This window comes from Macaca thibetana, chromosome 15 (genome assembly GCF_024542745.1).
Source record: "Macaca thibetana thibetana isolate TM-01 chromosome 15, ASM2454274v1, whole genome shotgun sequence".
In the NCBI taxonomy this organism is placed as follows: domain Eukaryota; kingdom Metazoa; phylum Chordata; class Mammalia; order Primates; family Cercopithecidae; genus Macaca; species Macaca thibetana.
Window position 1 is genome coordinate 13569412 of NC_065592.1, and position 17623 is coordinate 13587034.

Consider the following 17623-nt stretch of genomic DNA (forward strand, 5'->3'; position numbering starts at 1 on the left):
GGAGGTTGTTGTGAGCAGAGATCGTGCCACTGGACTCCAGCCTGGGCATCAAGAGCAAAACTCCATCTCTCACACACACACACACACACACACACACACACATACAAAATTAGCTGGGTGTGGTGGTGCATGCCTGTAATCCCATCTACTTGGGAGCCTGAGGCAGGAGAACTGCTTGAACCTGAGAGCAGAGGTTGCAGTGAGCCAGGAGATCATGCCACTGCACTCCAACCTAGGCCACAGAGTGAGTGAGAAGCCGTCTCAAAAAAAAAAAAAAAAAAAAAAAAAAAAAAAGAATGAAACACCTGTGTGATCTGTGTGGCCTGCACTTCTTTACAGACTAAATAGAAATATAGAAGTAATAGCTCGTTGGTTGGTGATTGAGGCCCTTGCTTACATCGCTTGTTTCCTCTTGAGTTTTAGTGTTATAAATAAATAAATGGTTATTTAAATGAAACTACATTGTGAGTTCTCTACTAGAGACAGTTTGAATGAATTGTTAGGAGTAGGCGGCTTTGAGTCATGCTTCCTTACATCTGTCTTCAGATTCATATTTTGGATGCTTTCTTTCATTTTGTGTATTTTTGTGTTTCCTGCCCCATTAGCTTCATAAATAGTCATTCCATGCATCTTGTTTGTATGTATTGTTTTTAGATAACCAACTAACTGGACCTTAGTTTTTCATCTTTTGTTTTTTTTGAGATGGAGTTTCACTCTTACTGCCCCGACTGGAGTGCAGTGGTGTGATCCTGCAACCTCTGCCCCCTGGGTTCAAGTGATTCTCCTGCCTCAGCCTCCTGAGTGGCTGAGATTACAGACATGCGCCACCATGCCTGCCTAATTTTGTATTTTTTGTAGAGACGGGGTTTCACCATGTTGGTCAGGCTGGTCTCGAACTCCTGACTTCAGGTGATCTGCCCACCTCGGCCTCCCAAAGTGTTGGGATTGTAATCCCATGAGCCACCATCCCTGGCCAGTTTTTTCATATTAATAATATAAGAGTTTAGATTTTATTGGGTTTGCATTTAAATTGGGTCAAGTTTGGGTTTGGGAACCAGCATAACTGCAAGCCTGGAAATCCTTAGGAGATTCTATCTGTTCTTTGCCACTGAGAGAAGTAGTAACTATCCTGAAAATAAGGCAGAATGAGGCCAGGCGTGGTGGCTCATGCCTGTAATCCCAACACTTTGGGAGGCCGAGGTGGGCAGATCACTTGAGGTCAGGATTTCGAGACCAGCTTGACCAACATGGTGAGACCTCATCTCTACTAAAAATATGATAATTAGCCGGACATGGTGGTGGGCGCCTGTAATCCCAGCTACTCGGGAGGCTGAGGCAGGAGAATCGCTTGAACCTGGGAGGTGGGGGTTGTAGTGAGCCAAGATTGTGTTGTTGCACTTCAACCTGGGTGACAGAGCAAGACTTTATCTTAAAAAAAAAAATTGGCCGGGCGCGGTGGCTCAAGCCTGTAATCCCAGCACTTTGGGAGGCCGAGGCGGGTGGATCACGAGGTCAGGAGATCGAGACCATCCTGGCTAACATGGTGAAACCCTGTCTCTACTAAAAATACAAAAAAAAACTAGCCGGGCGTGGTGGCGGGCGCCTGTAGTCCCAGCTACTCGGAGGCTGAGGTGGGAGAATGGCGTGAACCCTGGAGGTGGAGCTTGCAGTGAGCCGAGATCCCGCCACTGCACTCCAGCCTGGGTGACAGAGTGAGACTCCGTCTCAAAAAAAAAAAAAAAAAATTGAGAGTGCTTAAGGAAATTGGGAGCTTTTGGAAGAATAGGAAGAACAGAAGCCTGCAGTCTGAAATGTGAGGGTATTTGACTAACCATACAGGGGAAAAAAACCTTTTCAGAGTGATTAAATCCTGTACTCTTCATTTTATTTACACATTTATTTATTTTTATTTTTGTTTTTTGTTTCTTTTCTGTCTTTATATTACATTTATTTTAAAAATGCCCTTGTATAAGTGTCTTTTTACTGCATAAACAGAGTCATAGGATAGACATTGCTGCAAAGAAGATGTACAAATGGCCAATAAGCAGGTGAAAAGATGCTCAACATCACTTGTCTTTAGAGAAATGCAAATCAAAACTACACTCATTCAGATGGCTGCTATCAAGAAGGAATAATAGTAATAAATAGAAAATAACAAGTATTGAGAAACATGGAGAAGTGGGAGCTCTTGTGCATTGTTGGTGGGACTATAAAATGATACAGCCACTGTGGAAAACAATATGGCAGTTCCTCAAAAACTTAAAAATAGAACCCTCATATGATCCAGCAGTTCTACTTCTAGGTTTATACCCAAAAGAATTGAGAGCAGGTTCTTGATGAGATATTTGTATACCCATGTTCATAGCAGCATTATTCACAATAGTTATAACATGGCAGCAACCATGTGTCCATCAATGGATGAATGGAGAAGCAAAATATGGTATATAAAAACAAGGGCATATTTTTCAGCCTTAAGAAGGAAGGAAGTACTGATATATGCTACACCATGGATGGATCATGAGGACATAATGCCAAGTGAAATAAGCTAGACACAAAAAGATAAATACTATATGATTCCACTTACATGATATTCTTAGAGGAGTCAAACCTATAGAGACAGAAAGTAGATTGGTGGCTGCCAGGGGCTAGGAGGAGGGGAAAATGGGGGAGTTATTATGTAATGGGTATAGAATTTCAGTTTTACAAGGTGAAAATGGAGATAGATGGTGGTGATGGCTATACAACACTATGAATGTACTCAGTACCACTGCACTGTACACTTAGAAATGGTTCAGATGGTAAATATGTATATTTTACCACAATAAAAAAGTAGAAAAAGAAGTCATAGGAATAAATTTTTAAAAGCTATTTTCTGCATTTTTCAAGTTTTTCTGTTTTATTTCTTCATTTATACTCTCAGTTATTAAACACTGTTTGCTTCATTGTTACTTTTGTACATTGGAATGATATAATTCTTAATACAGTTGAGTAAGAAGAAATTTTTAATGTAACTATATCTTTTCTCAGTAATAAGAATCTGTACTATCTCAGGCCTGTAATCCCAGCCCTTTGGGAGGCCGAGGCGGGCAGATCACGAGGTCAGGAGATCGAGACCATCCTGGCCAACATGGTGAAACCCCGTCTGTACTAAAACTACAAAAATTAGCAGGGCTTGGTGGTGCCCGCCTGTAGTCCCAGCTACTCGGGAGGCTGAGGCAGGAGAATCGCTTAAACCTGGGAGGCAGTGGTTGCAGTGAGCCGAGATCACACCACTGCACTCCAGCCTGGCGACAGAACAAGATTCCGTCTCAAAAAAAAAAAGAAAAAGAATCTCTACTATCCCCTGTCTCTTGCCCTCTTTAGTTTTCCCTTCTGACACTGGCATTGAAACAAATGCATGCAGATCTGTATGCCTTAAGCAGTGAAAGTAATTTGTTCTTTTGCCCTGAACACCTCATGCTAATCAGAACTTAGTTTCCTCAATAGGAATGGACTTACTAGAGACAATGCAGAATACAGCAAGCGGAGCCAACATTTACTCTGATTAACCAACACTCCTTTTGCCCTGTGAATCAAGCAGTTGTGTGTTCTCTTTTTTTTCCTGCCTTTTTTCCCTTTCACTGCAGTGCTTTCTGCTAGGTTGTGCTATGTCTCAGTTGAGTTAGTACTGGAATTTGTGTAGTTGTGTGTGTTAGATAAACATCTCTCTTTTTCTATATTTGATAGGCAAAATGATGTCCTTATAGTCTTGTGGGCAGTATTTTACAAATGGCCTTCTGGCTGTGTATCACTGCGGCTCCATGCCAAAACTCCTTTGGCTTCCTTTTCTTAAACTCTCTGTCCTCATGGTATTATTCAATTTCTCTATACATTGATCAACAAGAAGTTTGGTACCTATGCATTTCTCTTTTCATTATTATCATAGCATGTAACTTTTTTTCTTTGCGTTAGTCTCATTCTGTCACCCAGACTGTAGTGCAGTGGTACAGTCCTGTTCATTGCAGCCTAGAACTCCTGGGCTCAAGTGATCCTTCCACCTCAGCCGTCCTCATAGCTAGGACTATAGGCACACAACACCATGCCAGGCTAATTTAAAAAAAATTTTTTTAATAGTCTTGTGATAGTGTATTAGTCCGTTTTCACACGGCTAATAAAGACATACCTGAGACTGGGTGATATAAAGGAAAAGGGGTTTAATGAACTCACACCTCCACGGAGCTAGGAGGCCTCACAATCGTGGTGGAAGGTGAAAAGCACATCTAATATGGCAGCAGACAAAAGAGAAAATGAGAACCAAGTGAAAGGGTTTCCTCTTATAAAACCATCAGATCTTGTGAGACTTGTTCACTACCATGAGAACAGTATGGGGGAAAATGCCCCCATGATTCAATTATCTCCCACTGGGTCCCTCCCACAACACATGGGAATTATGGGAGCTACAATTCAACATGCAATTTGGGTGGGGACACAGCCAAACCATATCAGATATTGCCCAGGCTAGTCTTGAACTCTTGGCCTCAAGCAATCCTCCTACCTTGGGATTACAGGCATGAGATTACAGGCGTGAGCCACTATGCCTGGCCTAGTGATTTAACTTCAGTAACATGTTGGAATAAGACAAAAAGATTGTTTCAGCCGGGTGTGGTGGTTCACGCTTGCAATCCTAGCACTTTGGGAGGTTGAGGTAGGTGGATCACTTGAGGTCAGGAGTGCTAGACCAGCCTGGCCAACATGGTGAAACCCTGTCTCTACTAAAAATACAAAAACTAGTTGGGTTTGGTGGCAGGTGCCTGTAATGCCAGCTACTTGGAGGCTGAGGCAGGAAAATTGCTTGAATCTGAGAAGTGGAGGTTGCTGTGAGCCGAGATTGCGCCACTGCACTCAAGCCTGGGCAACAGGGTGAGACTATGTCTCAAAAAAAAAAAAAAAAAAAAAGATTGTTTTTAGAAAATAATTTGTGTATAATTCATGATAATTTTATGCTATCCTTGATACATGAAGATGCTTCACACTGTGGTAAGGACCAGCTTTTAGAGCTCTGTCATTTGTTCCCATTATAGGAATGCCATCTGTACCAAGTGGTAGCTATTCTGTTTATACTGAATATGGCAAAACCATCATCATCACCCCTCACATACACGCACATATTCAACACTTTTTGTACTTGGTATTTTTCAATTTGTGCTGTTTCGGAGTGTATTTGCAACAATTTTGCAACTAACAATTTCATGGTATAGTGTAATTTATAGCACAGTTTCATATCTGTTAGTTCATTTTATTGTCCAACCTTAAGAGCTAGGTATTATTAATATTCCATTTATCACATACTGAGACAACATGTGATAGTATTTTATGCTCACTCTTAATTATACAGCCATTCCATCTCTTTGTATGTTTTTTAAAAATATGAGCTCATGGCCAGGCACGGTGGCTCATGTCTGTAATCTCAGCACTTTGGGAGACCGAGGTGGGTGGATCACCTGAGGTCGGGAGTTTGAGACCAGCCTGGCCAACATGGTGAAACCCCATCTCTACTAAAAGTACAAAAATCAGCCAGATGTGGTGGCGGGCGCCTGTAATCCCAGCTACTTAGGAGGCTAAGGCAGGAGAATTGCTTGAACCCAGGAGGCAGAGGTTGCAGTGAGCTGAGATCACGCCACTGCACTCCAGCCTGGGTGACAAGAGTGAGACTCCGTCTCAAAAAAAAAAAAAAAAAAAAAAAAAAAAATTCTGAGCTCATAACGAAATGATCCCTTTCTTAGCATTTGATTTCCATAAATGCTCTCCTATCTTTGTCAGAATAAATTTTTTTGTTTTTTAATTTTTTTTTTCTTGAGATGGAGTCTTGCTCTGTCTCCCAGGCTGGAGTACAGTGGCTTGATCTTGGCTCACTGCAACCTCTGCCTCTTGGTTAAAGTGATTCTCCTGCCTCAGCCTCCCGAGTAACTGGGATTACAGGTGCACGCCACCATGCCTGGCTAATTTTTTGTATTTTTAGTAGAGACGGGAGTTTCACCATGTTGACTGTGTTGGTCTTGAACTCCTGACCTCAAGTTTTCCAACCGCCTTGACCTCCCAAACTGTTGGGATTATAGGCGTGAGCCATCGCGCCCGGTCAAATTATTCGTTATATTTTTATTTTCTTTCCTATGTACTTCCTTTGTTTTCTTCCTTTCCTATGTACTGCCTGTTTCCCTTTTCAGTCTGATCACAGGGTTTTTCCTTATGTTTTTAAAACCTCACTAAGTGCGGAATAATAACGATGGTGATATTATATATTATGTAGTGTTTTCAAACTTATTTTACAGCTGAAATCTTATTTTTATCTTCACAACAGGTATCTGAGGTGAGCAAGCCATGTGTAAATTTATTTTTAATTTTTTTATAAAAAAATTTTAGAAAATAATAGAGATGGGGTTTTGCCATGTTATTCATGCTGGTCTTGAACTACTTGCTTCAAGCAGGCTGTCAGTCTTGGCCTCCCAAAGTGCTGGGATTAGAGGCATAAGCCACCACGCCCAGCCTCTTTGTGTTTTTTTGTTGTTGTTTTTGTTGTTTATCACACAGGATCTCACTCTGTCATTCAGGTTGGAGTGTGGTGGCTCAGTCAGTTCACTGTAACCTCAAACTCCTGGGCTCAAGGGATCCTCTTGCCTCAGCTTCCCGAGTAGCTGGGTGCATGCTGTCATGCCTGGCTAATTTTTTGATTGTTGTAGAGATGGGGTCTTGCTTTGTTGCCCAGGTTTGTCTTGAACACCTAGTGTCAAGCGATCCCCCTGCCTTGGACTCCCAAAGTGCTGGGATTACAGGTGTGAGCCACCATGCCTGGCTTGTAAATTTCTTGTTTTGCTGGATTAAAAACTTGCAATCAAAGTGTTAACTACAGTTATTTTTGGTTAAAATCACATAGCTAGTAAGTGTTAGCAACAGAAATACTCGGGCTTTTGTCCTAGATCAGGGCCCTTTCCACTGCTGTTATGACTCCACTTTATGCATACTGGTATAATGTAATGCAGACTTAACATTATTTTCTTTCAAGATTTCTTTCAGACTTTCATATTACCAACACTTACTCAGAATTCAATCCAGAGATTGTTGCTTTGTCACAAACTTCCTATAAAAAGTAATTGTCAACAAGCCAGGTCAATAATTTGCCAAATTTTCTTTACTCAGCAAAATATGTCTTTGAGCAGTTGTCCCTGCTCGTTGTTTTGCTTGTTTGCCCATTTTGTAATCTGTGTAAGGACTCTATCGATGTATTATGTATCTCTGTATTAGTTTCCCAGGCCTGCTGTAACAAATGAAAGGGTATTGAACTTCATTAGTTGTCAGAGAAATGCAAATTAAGACCAAAATGAGAAATGACAAGCTGGGTGGCTTAAAACAACAGAAATTTATGCTTTCATAGTTCAGGAGGCCAGAATCCAAAATTAAGTGGTTGCAGAATTGGTTCCTTCTTAGCAACTCAGAAGGGAAATCTGTTCCAGGCCTCTCTCCCGGCTTCTGACAGTTGCCAGCAATCCTTGGCGTTCCTTGGCTTGCAGCTGCGTGATTTTGATCTCTGCCTCCTTCTTCACGTGGCTGCCTTCCCTCTTGTCTGTCTTTACATGGCACTCTCCCTTCCCTGGGTGTCTGTCTCTGTGTCTCCTCTGCTCTTTAAGGACAACAGTCACATTGTATTCAGGGCCCACTCTACTCCAGCATGATGTCATCTTAACTTAGGCCTTAATTACATCTGCAAAACCCTTGTTTCCAAAGAAGGTCCTGTCCTATTCACAGGTACCAGAAGTTAGGACTTCAACATATCTTTTGAGGGGACACAATTCAACCCATTAAAATATATGTTCTTTTTCCTTTGTCTCTACTTCTACTCTTGTGATATGTTTACCCATGTGCCTCCCACAAGTGTCTGTTGAATTGATCTTGTTTATAGATTTCCAATCTCCTCACGTAATTTATATATACAGTCGTGTTGCTTAACAACAGGGATATGTTCTGAGAAATGTGTCGTGAGGCGATTTTGTTGTGCAAATATCATAGAGTGTACTTACACAGACTAGATGGTATAGCCTTCCTACGTACCTTGGCTTCATGGTACAGCCTGTTGCTCCTGGGCTGCAAACCCGTACAGCATGGTACTGTACTGAATACTGTTAGCAATTATACAATGTTAAGTACTTGTATATCCAAACATATCTAAACATAGAAATGGTACAGTAAAAACACAACATAAGAGATTAAAAAATGGTTCCAAGCACAGCCGCGTCTTAAAAAATAAAACAAAATAAAATAAAGTAAAATAAAATAAAATAAAATAAAAAATGGTACAGCTATCAGGGCACTTACCATGAATGGAGCCTGCAGGACTGGAAGTTGCTCTGGGTGAGTCAGTGAGCAAGTGGTGAGTGAATGTGAAGGCCTAGGACCGACCATACGCTTCTGTAGATTTTATAATCACTGTACACTTAGGCTACACTAAATTTATTTAAAATTTTTTTCTTTGTTCTTGGGAGTATAGAAATATACTTAACCTTTATATGTGTTGACCTTTTATCCAGAAACTTTGCTAAACTCGCTGGTTAGTTCTGATAATTACATGTAGATTCTTTTGAAATTTCTATGGAAATGTTCATGTTATGTACAAATAATAACAGCTTATATCTTTTTTGTTTTCTTTTTTTCTTTATTCAATACAGTATCAGAGGTTCTGGTGATAGCAGTCATTCACAATCTCAAGGGGAAAGATACCAACATTTCACTGAAAAGTATGATTTTTGCTATAATTTTAAAATACATACCCTTTATGAAATTAATGAAGCTCCCTTTCTGTTCCTAGTTTGCTGAGTTGGTTTTTTTTTTTTCTTAATTGTGAGGCAATGTTAAATTTTACCAAATGTGAGTTGTGCATCTGTTGAGCAATTGTAGTATGATTTTTCTCCTTTATTCTACTTGTGTGGTAAATTACAGTGATTGATTTTCAAATATCAAACCAACTTTACATTCCTAAAATAAGTCCAATTTTGTCATGTCCTTTTTATATATTGCTGAATTGGACTTGGTAACATTTGGCTTAGTATATTTGCATCTATACTCATTAGTGAGAATGGCCTGTAATTTTGCTTTCTTATAATATCCCTGTTAGGGTTTGGTATCAAAATTATGTTGGCCTCATAAAATGAGCTGAGGAATGTTCCTTCTATAGTCTGTAAGAGTTTATGTAAGATTGCCTCTTTTTTTTTTGGTCTTCTTTAGTTGTTTTTTATAAATTTACCAATGAAACTACCTGGGTGTGGAGTTTTCATTGTGGTTAGGCTTTCAATTAGGCTGTCAATTTTTCAGTAGATCTAGAACTCTTCAAAATTTCTTTCTGTATCAGGTTTAGCAAAAAATGTTTTTCTTAATGTTTGTCTGTTTTACTTAAATGTTCACATTGATGGCATTAAGTTATTTATAATATTCCTGTTGTGATCTTTTTGTTTTCAGCAGTGATACTCCTTTTTTTCATTTTTGGTATTAATCTCCGTTGTTGTTTTTTCCCCCATGGGTCATTCTTGCCAGGGTTTTATTAGTCTTTTTAAAGAACTAACTTTATTTTGTTGACTTTGTTGTGTTTCTTATTTAATTAATTTCATCTATGTAAATTTATTGCCATCTATTTTCTTTGGGTTTAATTGGCTGCTCCTATTGGCTGTTCATTTCCTAACTTCTTTTTAAATATATATGTTTAAAGGCCAGCCATTTCTCTCTCAGCATAGAATTATCTGTATCCATAAACTTTAATTTTCATTGTGAATCAGTTCAGAATATTTTCTACTTTTCATTATGATTTTTTGACCCATTAATTATTTACATGGATATTTCTTAATTTCCAAACATGGGATTTTTTTATTTTTATTTTTATTTTTTTATTTTGCGATAGGGTTCCACTCTGTCACCCAGGCTAGTGTGCAGTGGCGCGATCTTGGCTCACTGCAACCTCCACCTCCTGGGTTCAAGTGATTTTCCTGCCTCAGCCTCCCAAGTAGCTGGGATTACAGGCACCCATCAACACGCCCAGCTAATTTTTGTATTTTTAGTAGAGATGGGATTTCACCATGTTGGCCAGTCTGGTCTCGAACTCCTGACCCCAGGTGATCCACCCACCTCAGCCTCCCAAAGTGCTGAGATTACAGGCATGAGCAACTGCGCTAGGCTTAGAATTTTTTTAGTAATGTTTTGGCTATTGATTTCTCACTTACTTGCAGTGTGGTCTGAAGGCATACTGTAATTTTAATTCTTTGTGACATGTAGGGACTTGGTTTATATCTAGCATAGAATTAGTATTTATTTACTTATTTGAGATGGAGTATTTATGAGAATTAGTATTAACTAATTTATTTATTTATTTGAACCACAGCAGCCGTCTAGAATTGATCTTTATGATTGCTCCATGGCTATGTGAATAAAAAAGACATAAACTACAGTTTGTAGCTGTATGGTTCTCTGCATTTCAGTTAGGTCAACTTTATTAATGAGGATTTTAAAAATCCTACTATCGTTAGTCTTTTTTTATTATTCTTTTGTTACTGAGGGATATGTTCTAAAATTTCCCATTATGATTGTGGATTTGTCTATTTCTTCGTTTAGTTTTATCCATTTTTGTTTATATATTTTGCGGCTATGTTATTAGGTGCATATGATATTTAGAAATATATTGAATTGGCTGGGCATGGTGGCTCATACCTGTAATCCCAGCACGTTGGGAAGCTGAGGCAGGGGGATCACCTGAGGTCGGGAGTTCAAGACCAGCCTAGCCAATATGGTGAAACCCAGTCTCTACTAAAAATACAAAAATTAGCCAGGCGTTGTGGTGCATGTCTGTAATCCCAGCTACTTGGGAGGCTGAGGCAGGAGAATCACTTGAACCTGGGAGGTGGAGGTTGCAGTGAGCCAAGATCCTGCCATTGTACTTCAGCCTGGGTGGTAACAGTGCAACTCTGTCTCAAAAAAAAAAAAAAAAAAAAAAAAAAAGATAAAAGGGATATATTGAATTGAACACTTTGTCACTAGGAAATACTTTTCATCTATATTGATTTTTTTTTTTTGCGGGGGGGACTTAAAGTCAGTGTTGCCTGATAATAACGTAGCTATGCTTCTTACCTTTTGGTTGATGTTTCAAGGTATGTATTTTCCATACTCTGACTTTCAACCTTTTTCAATCTTTTACTCATGTATTTTTTTTCTTAAATCCAATCTGATGGACTTCATCATTAAATTTTATTACTTAGTCCATTAAAATATATTGTAGCTACTGACATATTGTGTTTTAATTTTACTGTTATACTCTTTGCCTTCCATTTGTCCTGTCTTTTCTATAGTCATTCATTTTTTTTTTCTTTTTTTTTTTGAGATTGATTCTCACTGTGTCACCCAGGCTGAAGTGCAGTGGTGCGATCTTGGCTCACTGCAACCTTCACCTCCTGAGTAGCTGGGATTACAGGTGCGTGCCACCATGCCTATCTAATTTTTGTATTTTTAGTAGAGATGGGGTTTTGCCATGTTGGCCAGTCTGGTCTCGAACTCCTGATCTCAAGTGATCCGCCCACCTCAGCCTCCCAAAGTGCTGGGATTATAGGCGTGAGCTACCGCACCGGGCCTAATCTTGCTTCTTTTTGGGAGGGGGAGTTTATAATTAAAACTATTCTATTGTTTGACTTCATTAGTACTTATACAGCATTTTACTTTTTTACTTTTTTTTTTTTTTTTTTGAGATGGAGTCTTGCTGTGACGCCAGGCTGGAGCACAGTGGTGCAATCTTGGCTCATTGCAACCTCCTACACCCTGGTTCAGATGATTCTCTTGCCTCAGCCTCCCGATTCTCTTTGCAGGCACGTGCCACCATGCCCAGCTAATTTCTGTGTTTTTAGTAGAGACACGGTTTCACCATGTTGGCCAGGATGGTCTTGATCTCCTGACTTCATGATCCACTTGCCTCGGCCTCCCAAAGTGCTGGGATTACAGGCGTGAGCCACCACACCCAGCCTTAAGTTCAGGTTTTATATCACTTTGTCCAAAACTATTATCATAATCCATTTCAATTCATAAGACTGAAATAAGTGCTTGAGGTATTTGAAGTTCTGTTGGAGGTTTAGTTGAAGAGCAAGAATAAATGTAACATGGGTTTAGCACTTAAGGACTTTTTTTTTTTTCTTTTTTTTTTTGAGACCGAGTCTCGCTCTGTTGCCCAGGCTGGGGCACAGTGGCACAATCTTGGCTCGCTGCAAGCTCCGCCTCCTGGGTTCATGCCGTTTTCCTGCCTCAGCCTCCCAAATAGCTGGGACTACAGGCGCCCACCACCACGCTGGGCTAATTTGTTGATTTTTAGTAGAGACGGGGTTTCACCGTGTTAGCCAGGATGGTCTCGATCTGCTGAGCTTGTGATCTGCCCGCCTCAGCTTCCCAAAGTGCTGGGATTACAGGCGTGAGCCACCACACCTGGCCAAGGACTTTATAATCTGGTATGACGTGAGGCACAGGTTTCTGTAATTAATTAGAGTAGAATGTGATAAGTAGCAGCTACAAGAAGGATGGTATATTTATAAAATACTTGAATAGAAACACTGAGAAAATCATGAAACACAAACTATTTGTCTTATGCGACCTAGCTGTATTAGTCCATTTTAATGCCACTCCTAAAGACATACCTGAGACTGGGAAGAAAAAGAAGTTTAATTGGACTTATAGTTCCACATGGCTGGGGAGGCCTCAGAATCATGACCGGAGGCAAAAGGTACTTCTTACATGGCAGTGGCAAGAGAAAATGAGGAGGAAGCAAAAAGGAAACCCCTGAGAAAACCATCAGATCTCATGAGACTTACTCACTATCATGAGAATAACTGGGAAAGATGGCCTGATTCAGTTACCTCCCCTTGGGTCCCTCCCACAACACGTGGGAATTCTGGGAGATACAATTCAAGTTGAGATTTGGGTGGGCCAATCCATATCACTAGCATACTGAAAGATTTAAAAATATACATGATGATCTTTTTGGTTATGTATTCAGAATACCTGGCTGTTTGCAAGACAGTTGGAACTACTTTGAAGCCACTCTGAAGATGTCTGCTGAGAATTATCTTAACAAACAATGCTGTTGCTAGGATTACATATTAATGCCATCTTTATGTTGCCATATATCTTTATCAGTTTTCTTTCACTCTCTGCCAGGGCTTTTTTCTTCATACTAAGCCTTCTAAGCCTGGCATATTTTACACTTATACCTCACATTTACAGCACATCTCAATTCAGAGTAGCCATGTTTCAGGTGCTAAATAGTGACAAATGGCTAATGACTACACTTTTGGACAATGTGTGTCTAGATGGTGAGATAGACTTTTCAGAAAACAAATAATTGGTATATTTGTTTAACTTTTTTGTGAAGTAACCGAAGAAGCCCCTACTGACTTGATCATAAGTAGGTGCCAGGGAGAGATTTAGATTTTCAAGGAAAGTTTCACTGAAAAGTCGTTTGAATGGTGTCTTCAACTATGAATATAAATTTGGTAGGTGAACAAAATAGGCCAGGGGAATAGTATGTAAATCATGATGCTGTATAAGAGTAGGATTTGTTCAGAGGCTTTCAAGTGTTTTATTGTTGTCAGAGAATAGGTATGTGTGTGCTAATGGAAGGTGAGACTGGAAAGATAGATTTTGAAGAATGTGCCAGATGCTAGTGATTCTTCACCAGTTCTTGTGTTATGAATAATTTACCAGTAATGACAGTTAACCTCAGGATAAATTTTCTGAAGTGTAATTGATAGATCTAATAGAATGACCGTTTAATGTCCCCTCATACATTCAGGGAAACTCACGGGTTTGAACTAATTTACACTGCCTCTAGCAACTGTGCTGGTTTCAGTGAATGTTCAACTGCTGTAGTTAGTATAGTTTTAATGTGCTTATTTTGCTGCGTTAGGTTTGTATTTTGTTACTGTATTTTACTGTTTGTATTTTGTTCACCAATTTATTATTGGTGGTTGAACATCTTTCTTATTAACACTGAAATTTTACTCCTGTCTAGTCCTTAGACCCCATTCAGGCCTTACCAGTTGTCTCAATAGAAGGATCCAGGGAGAATCAGACATTATACCTCAGTTTTCCCTTTTCTTTGAAGGAACGGCCTTGACATTTTTGAAGATTACAGGTTGGTTATTCTGTAGAATGTCCCCCAACTTGGTTTTCTCTATTTCCTCATGATTAGACTCAGGCTACAGATCTTTGACGGGAACAACACTTCTCATTGCATGGGACTTTGATTTGTCTGATTACTAATGATGTTACTTTGATCATTTGATCAAGGCAGTGTCTGCCAGGTTTTACTGCTGTGAAGTTACTTTTCCCTTGGAAGTAATGTGTAGTTTATGGGGGAAGTATTCAGAAACTATCCCATTTACTACCACACTTTCCATTTATTCACTCATTTATTTATATCTGTATTGATTCATGATTTCTTATTTTGTCAATGGGTTTTAATCCATTGCTATTATTATTGGTATTGATGCTGAAATTACCCCATTTGGCCAGTGGGATCTCCTTCAATCTTGATCCTATGTCTTTTGGACATGTCTTTGGCATTCCTTGAGCACTTTCTTGCTTACTGCCACAAGATATTCCAGATTCATCCTGTACTTTTTCTACCCCTGTGCTATAATTAGTGAATTACAATTCTCCAAAGATGTCTGGTTCCTTTTATTGGAGAATGGTATTAGAGGTCAAGAGCTAGGTGCTAGAAACGTTCATACCACTGGGGAGGGAAGATGGTCACTGCTCCAAGGCCCTCTCAGTAGACAGAATTGCAGAGCTAGGGAGTATGCATCTGCGTGTGCTTATGTAGACACACACCATGCATGTATGTCCATGTCTTCGGAAATCCATTAGTTCACTCATACTTACAGTTTATTATTTTTGAAACGGAGTCTCGCTCTGTCGCCCAGGCTGGAGTACAGTGGCATGATCTTGGCTCACCTCAACCTCCACCTCCTGGGTTCAAGTGATTCTCCTGCCTCAGCTGCCCAAGTGGCTGGGGACTACAGGCGCACCCCACCATGCTGGTCTAATTTTTGTATTTTTTTGGTGGAGATGGGTTTCACTGTGTTGCCCAGGCTGGTCTCAAACTCCTGACCTCAAATGATCCGCCCACCTTGGCCTTCCAGAGTGCTGAGATTACAGATGTGAGCCACCGCACCTGGCCCAGTTTCAATCCACAGAGTTCATTCTAACTTTTTCCATTTCCATATTTGCCATCTCCCTTCTCTGCCAAGTGAGAACTCTGGGTCCCATTGTCTTTAATAAATCTTTAAAAAAAAATGTTATTTTTTTTAAAGAGATGGGGCTCACTCTGTCACTCAGGCTGAAGTGCAGTGGAGGAATCACAGCTCACTGCACCCTTGAACTCCTGGCCTCAGTCGATTCTCCTGCCTCAGCCTCGTGAGTAGCTGGGACTATAGGCACCTGCCACCACATCTGGCTGATTTTAAAATTTTTTGTAGAGACAGGATCTCACTATGTTGCCCAGGCAGATCTTAAACTCCTAGCCTCAAGTGATCCTCCTGCTTCTGCCTCCCAAAGTGCTAGAGTTACAGGCATGAGCCACTGTGCCTGGCCCTTAATAGATCTTATTGATCCATCCCTCTCTATATAGCAAATCTCCCGTTGCTGCTTTGAACCCTTCTACATGGAGGTCCTGTCACTGTGCTCAGGCTCCTACTTTCCCTGCCAGTCCTCTGCCCTCATGGGTGCCCTCCTCACCACCCTCAGCCTTCAACATCCTGTGCAAGCTGGCCCTGCCTGCGAATGGCCTCCTCACATAGTTTCTATTCTGACAGCCATGCAGGTACCCTGGGATGTGGATACCTACGTGGTGGATATAAGAGTGAATTTTTCAGGAAGGGAAGAGAACTCTGATTTCCTAAGTTTTACTCTAATGGTTCTAGCTGTGGGATTATTTTGACATTCTTTGAGTCCTTTCAATTTAGGTGTTATATTTTCTCTAATTCTGGGAAATTTAGTCATTATTTCTGCAAATATTTCTTCACTCTCATTTGTGTTTTTCTCTCCTCCTGTGTAAGCTATTGTGTGGCAGTTGATTTCCCTCATTTCTCTATTTGGTCTCTTGCTTTTTCTTTTATGTATTTTATCTCTTTCTACTGTCTTTTGGCAGAGTACCCCAAATCTGATATTTTAGCTTATTAATTTGTTCAACTGTATCCTTTCTGTTCTTCAGTCGATCTATTAAATTTCGTTATTTCACCAATTGTATCACATTATTTCAGTGACTATATTTTGTCTGCCTATTTTTACACCCTACACTAGGACCAAATTTTCCTGTATTGTTCCAGGGATTTCTGTCTGTGTGTAAACACAAATCAGTTTTTTTGTTTGTTTTGTTTTGTTTTGTTTTGAGACAGAGTCTCGCTCTGTCACCCAGGCTGGAGTGCAGTGGCGTGATCTCTGCTCACTGCAAACTCTGCCTCCTGAGTTCACGCCATCCTCCTAGCTCAGCCTCCCAAGTAGCTGGGACTACAGGCGCCCGCCACCACACCTGACTAATTTTTTGTATTTTTAGTAGAAACGGGGTTTCACCATGTTAGGCAGGATGGTCTCGATCTCCTGACCTCGTGATCCGCCTGCCTCGGCCTCCCAGAGTGCTGGGATTACAGGCATGAGCCACTGCGCCTGGCCACAAATCAGTGTTTAAAGTTTAGTTTAGGTTTGTATTGTACATACTGTCTGACAACTTACTGTTGTTTTTTTCTTTTTACATGGCAGGTTTATGAAATTGATTACAACTGGAGATAGTTTCAATTCAGTATAGTTTTAATACACCTCTGTGTGTGTACGTGTGTGTGTATTATGTGTGTGTGTGATTTTATATCCCTTTTATACTGAAGTGTGCTCATACCATTGCCTCACCTTTTTAAACACAGTTGTGAGTTAGTGATTGGGTAGAGTGCGGTGGTTAGTATTCCTAACCATTTTCGTCTTTGAGGCCTTTAGGTTGTTTTCAATTTTTAAATGTTATGATACTGAAACAAATACATGGATAAGGTGTTTTCCATTTGTGGGATCATTTTCCAGAAGGATTTATAGAATGGATCAAATTAACAAATAAATAAATAAATAAATATTTTTAGATTGTTAACCATGTAGAAGAATGCCTAGAACATAACAGGCATTTAAATAATATTTATTAGATGAAAGGATATTATAAAAATTGCTTTCTAATATGGTTCCAGTTTTCATCCATACCAATGACAGGAGATGATCTATTTTCTTTCCTTTTTTTTTTTTTTTTGTTTTTTTTTGAGACGGCGTCTCACTGTGTCACCCAGGCTGGAGTGCAATGGCACGTCTCGGCTCACTGCAGCCTCCACCTCCCGGGATCAAGCAATTCTGCTGCCTCAGCCTCCTGAGTAGCTGGGACTACAGGCGCCCACCGCCACGCCCGGCTAATTTTTGTATTTTTAGTAGAGACAGGCTTGCTCCATGTTGGCCGGGCTGGTCTCGAACTCCTGACCTCAGGTGATCTGCCCACCTCCTCCTCCCAAAGTTCTGGGATTACGGGTGTAAACCACCGCGCCCGACTGAG

General features: G+C 40.3%; 1 protein-coding gene across 7 annotated transcripts in view; it reads left to right on the plus strand.

Annotated features, from left to right (window-relative positions):
* Nucleotides 1-17623, plus strand: part of SCAI (suppressor of cancer cell invasion) — a 200490-nt gene that overhangs the window by 74950 nt on the left and 107917 nt on the right. For 4 of the 7 annotated variants that reach the window (XR_007719683.1, XM_050760603.1, XM_050760604.1 and 1 more), the window contains exon 3: nt 8697-8765. The exons of 2 other annotated variants lie outside the window; for them this stretch is intronic. Coding sequence is in view for 3 of the 5 variants with exons in the window: in XM_050760603.1 (XP_050616560.1) it covers nt 8697-8765 (69 nt within the window). In the remaining 2 variants the exon portion in view is untranslated. Of the gene's footprint in view, nt 1-8696; nt 8766-12229; nt 14180-17623 lie in introns of those variants that run through there. One more of the 7 variants, XM_050760602.1, reaches the window with a different exon arrangement.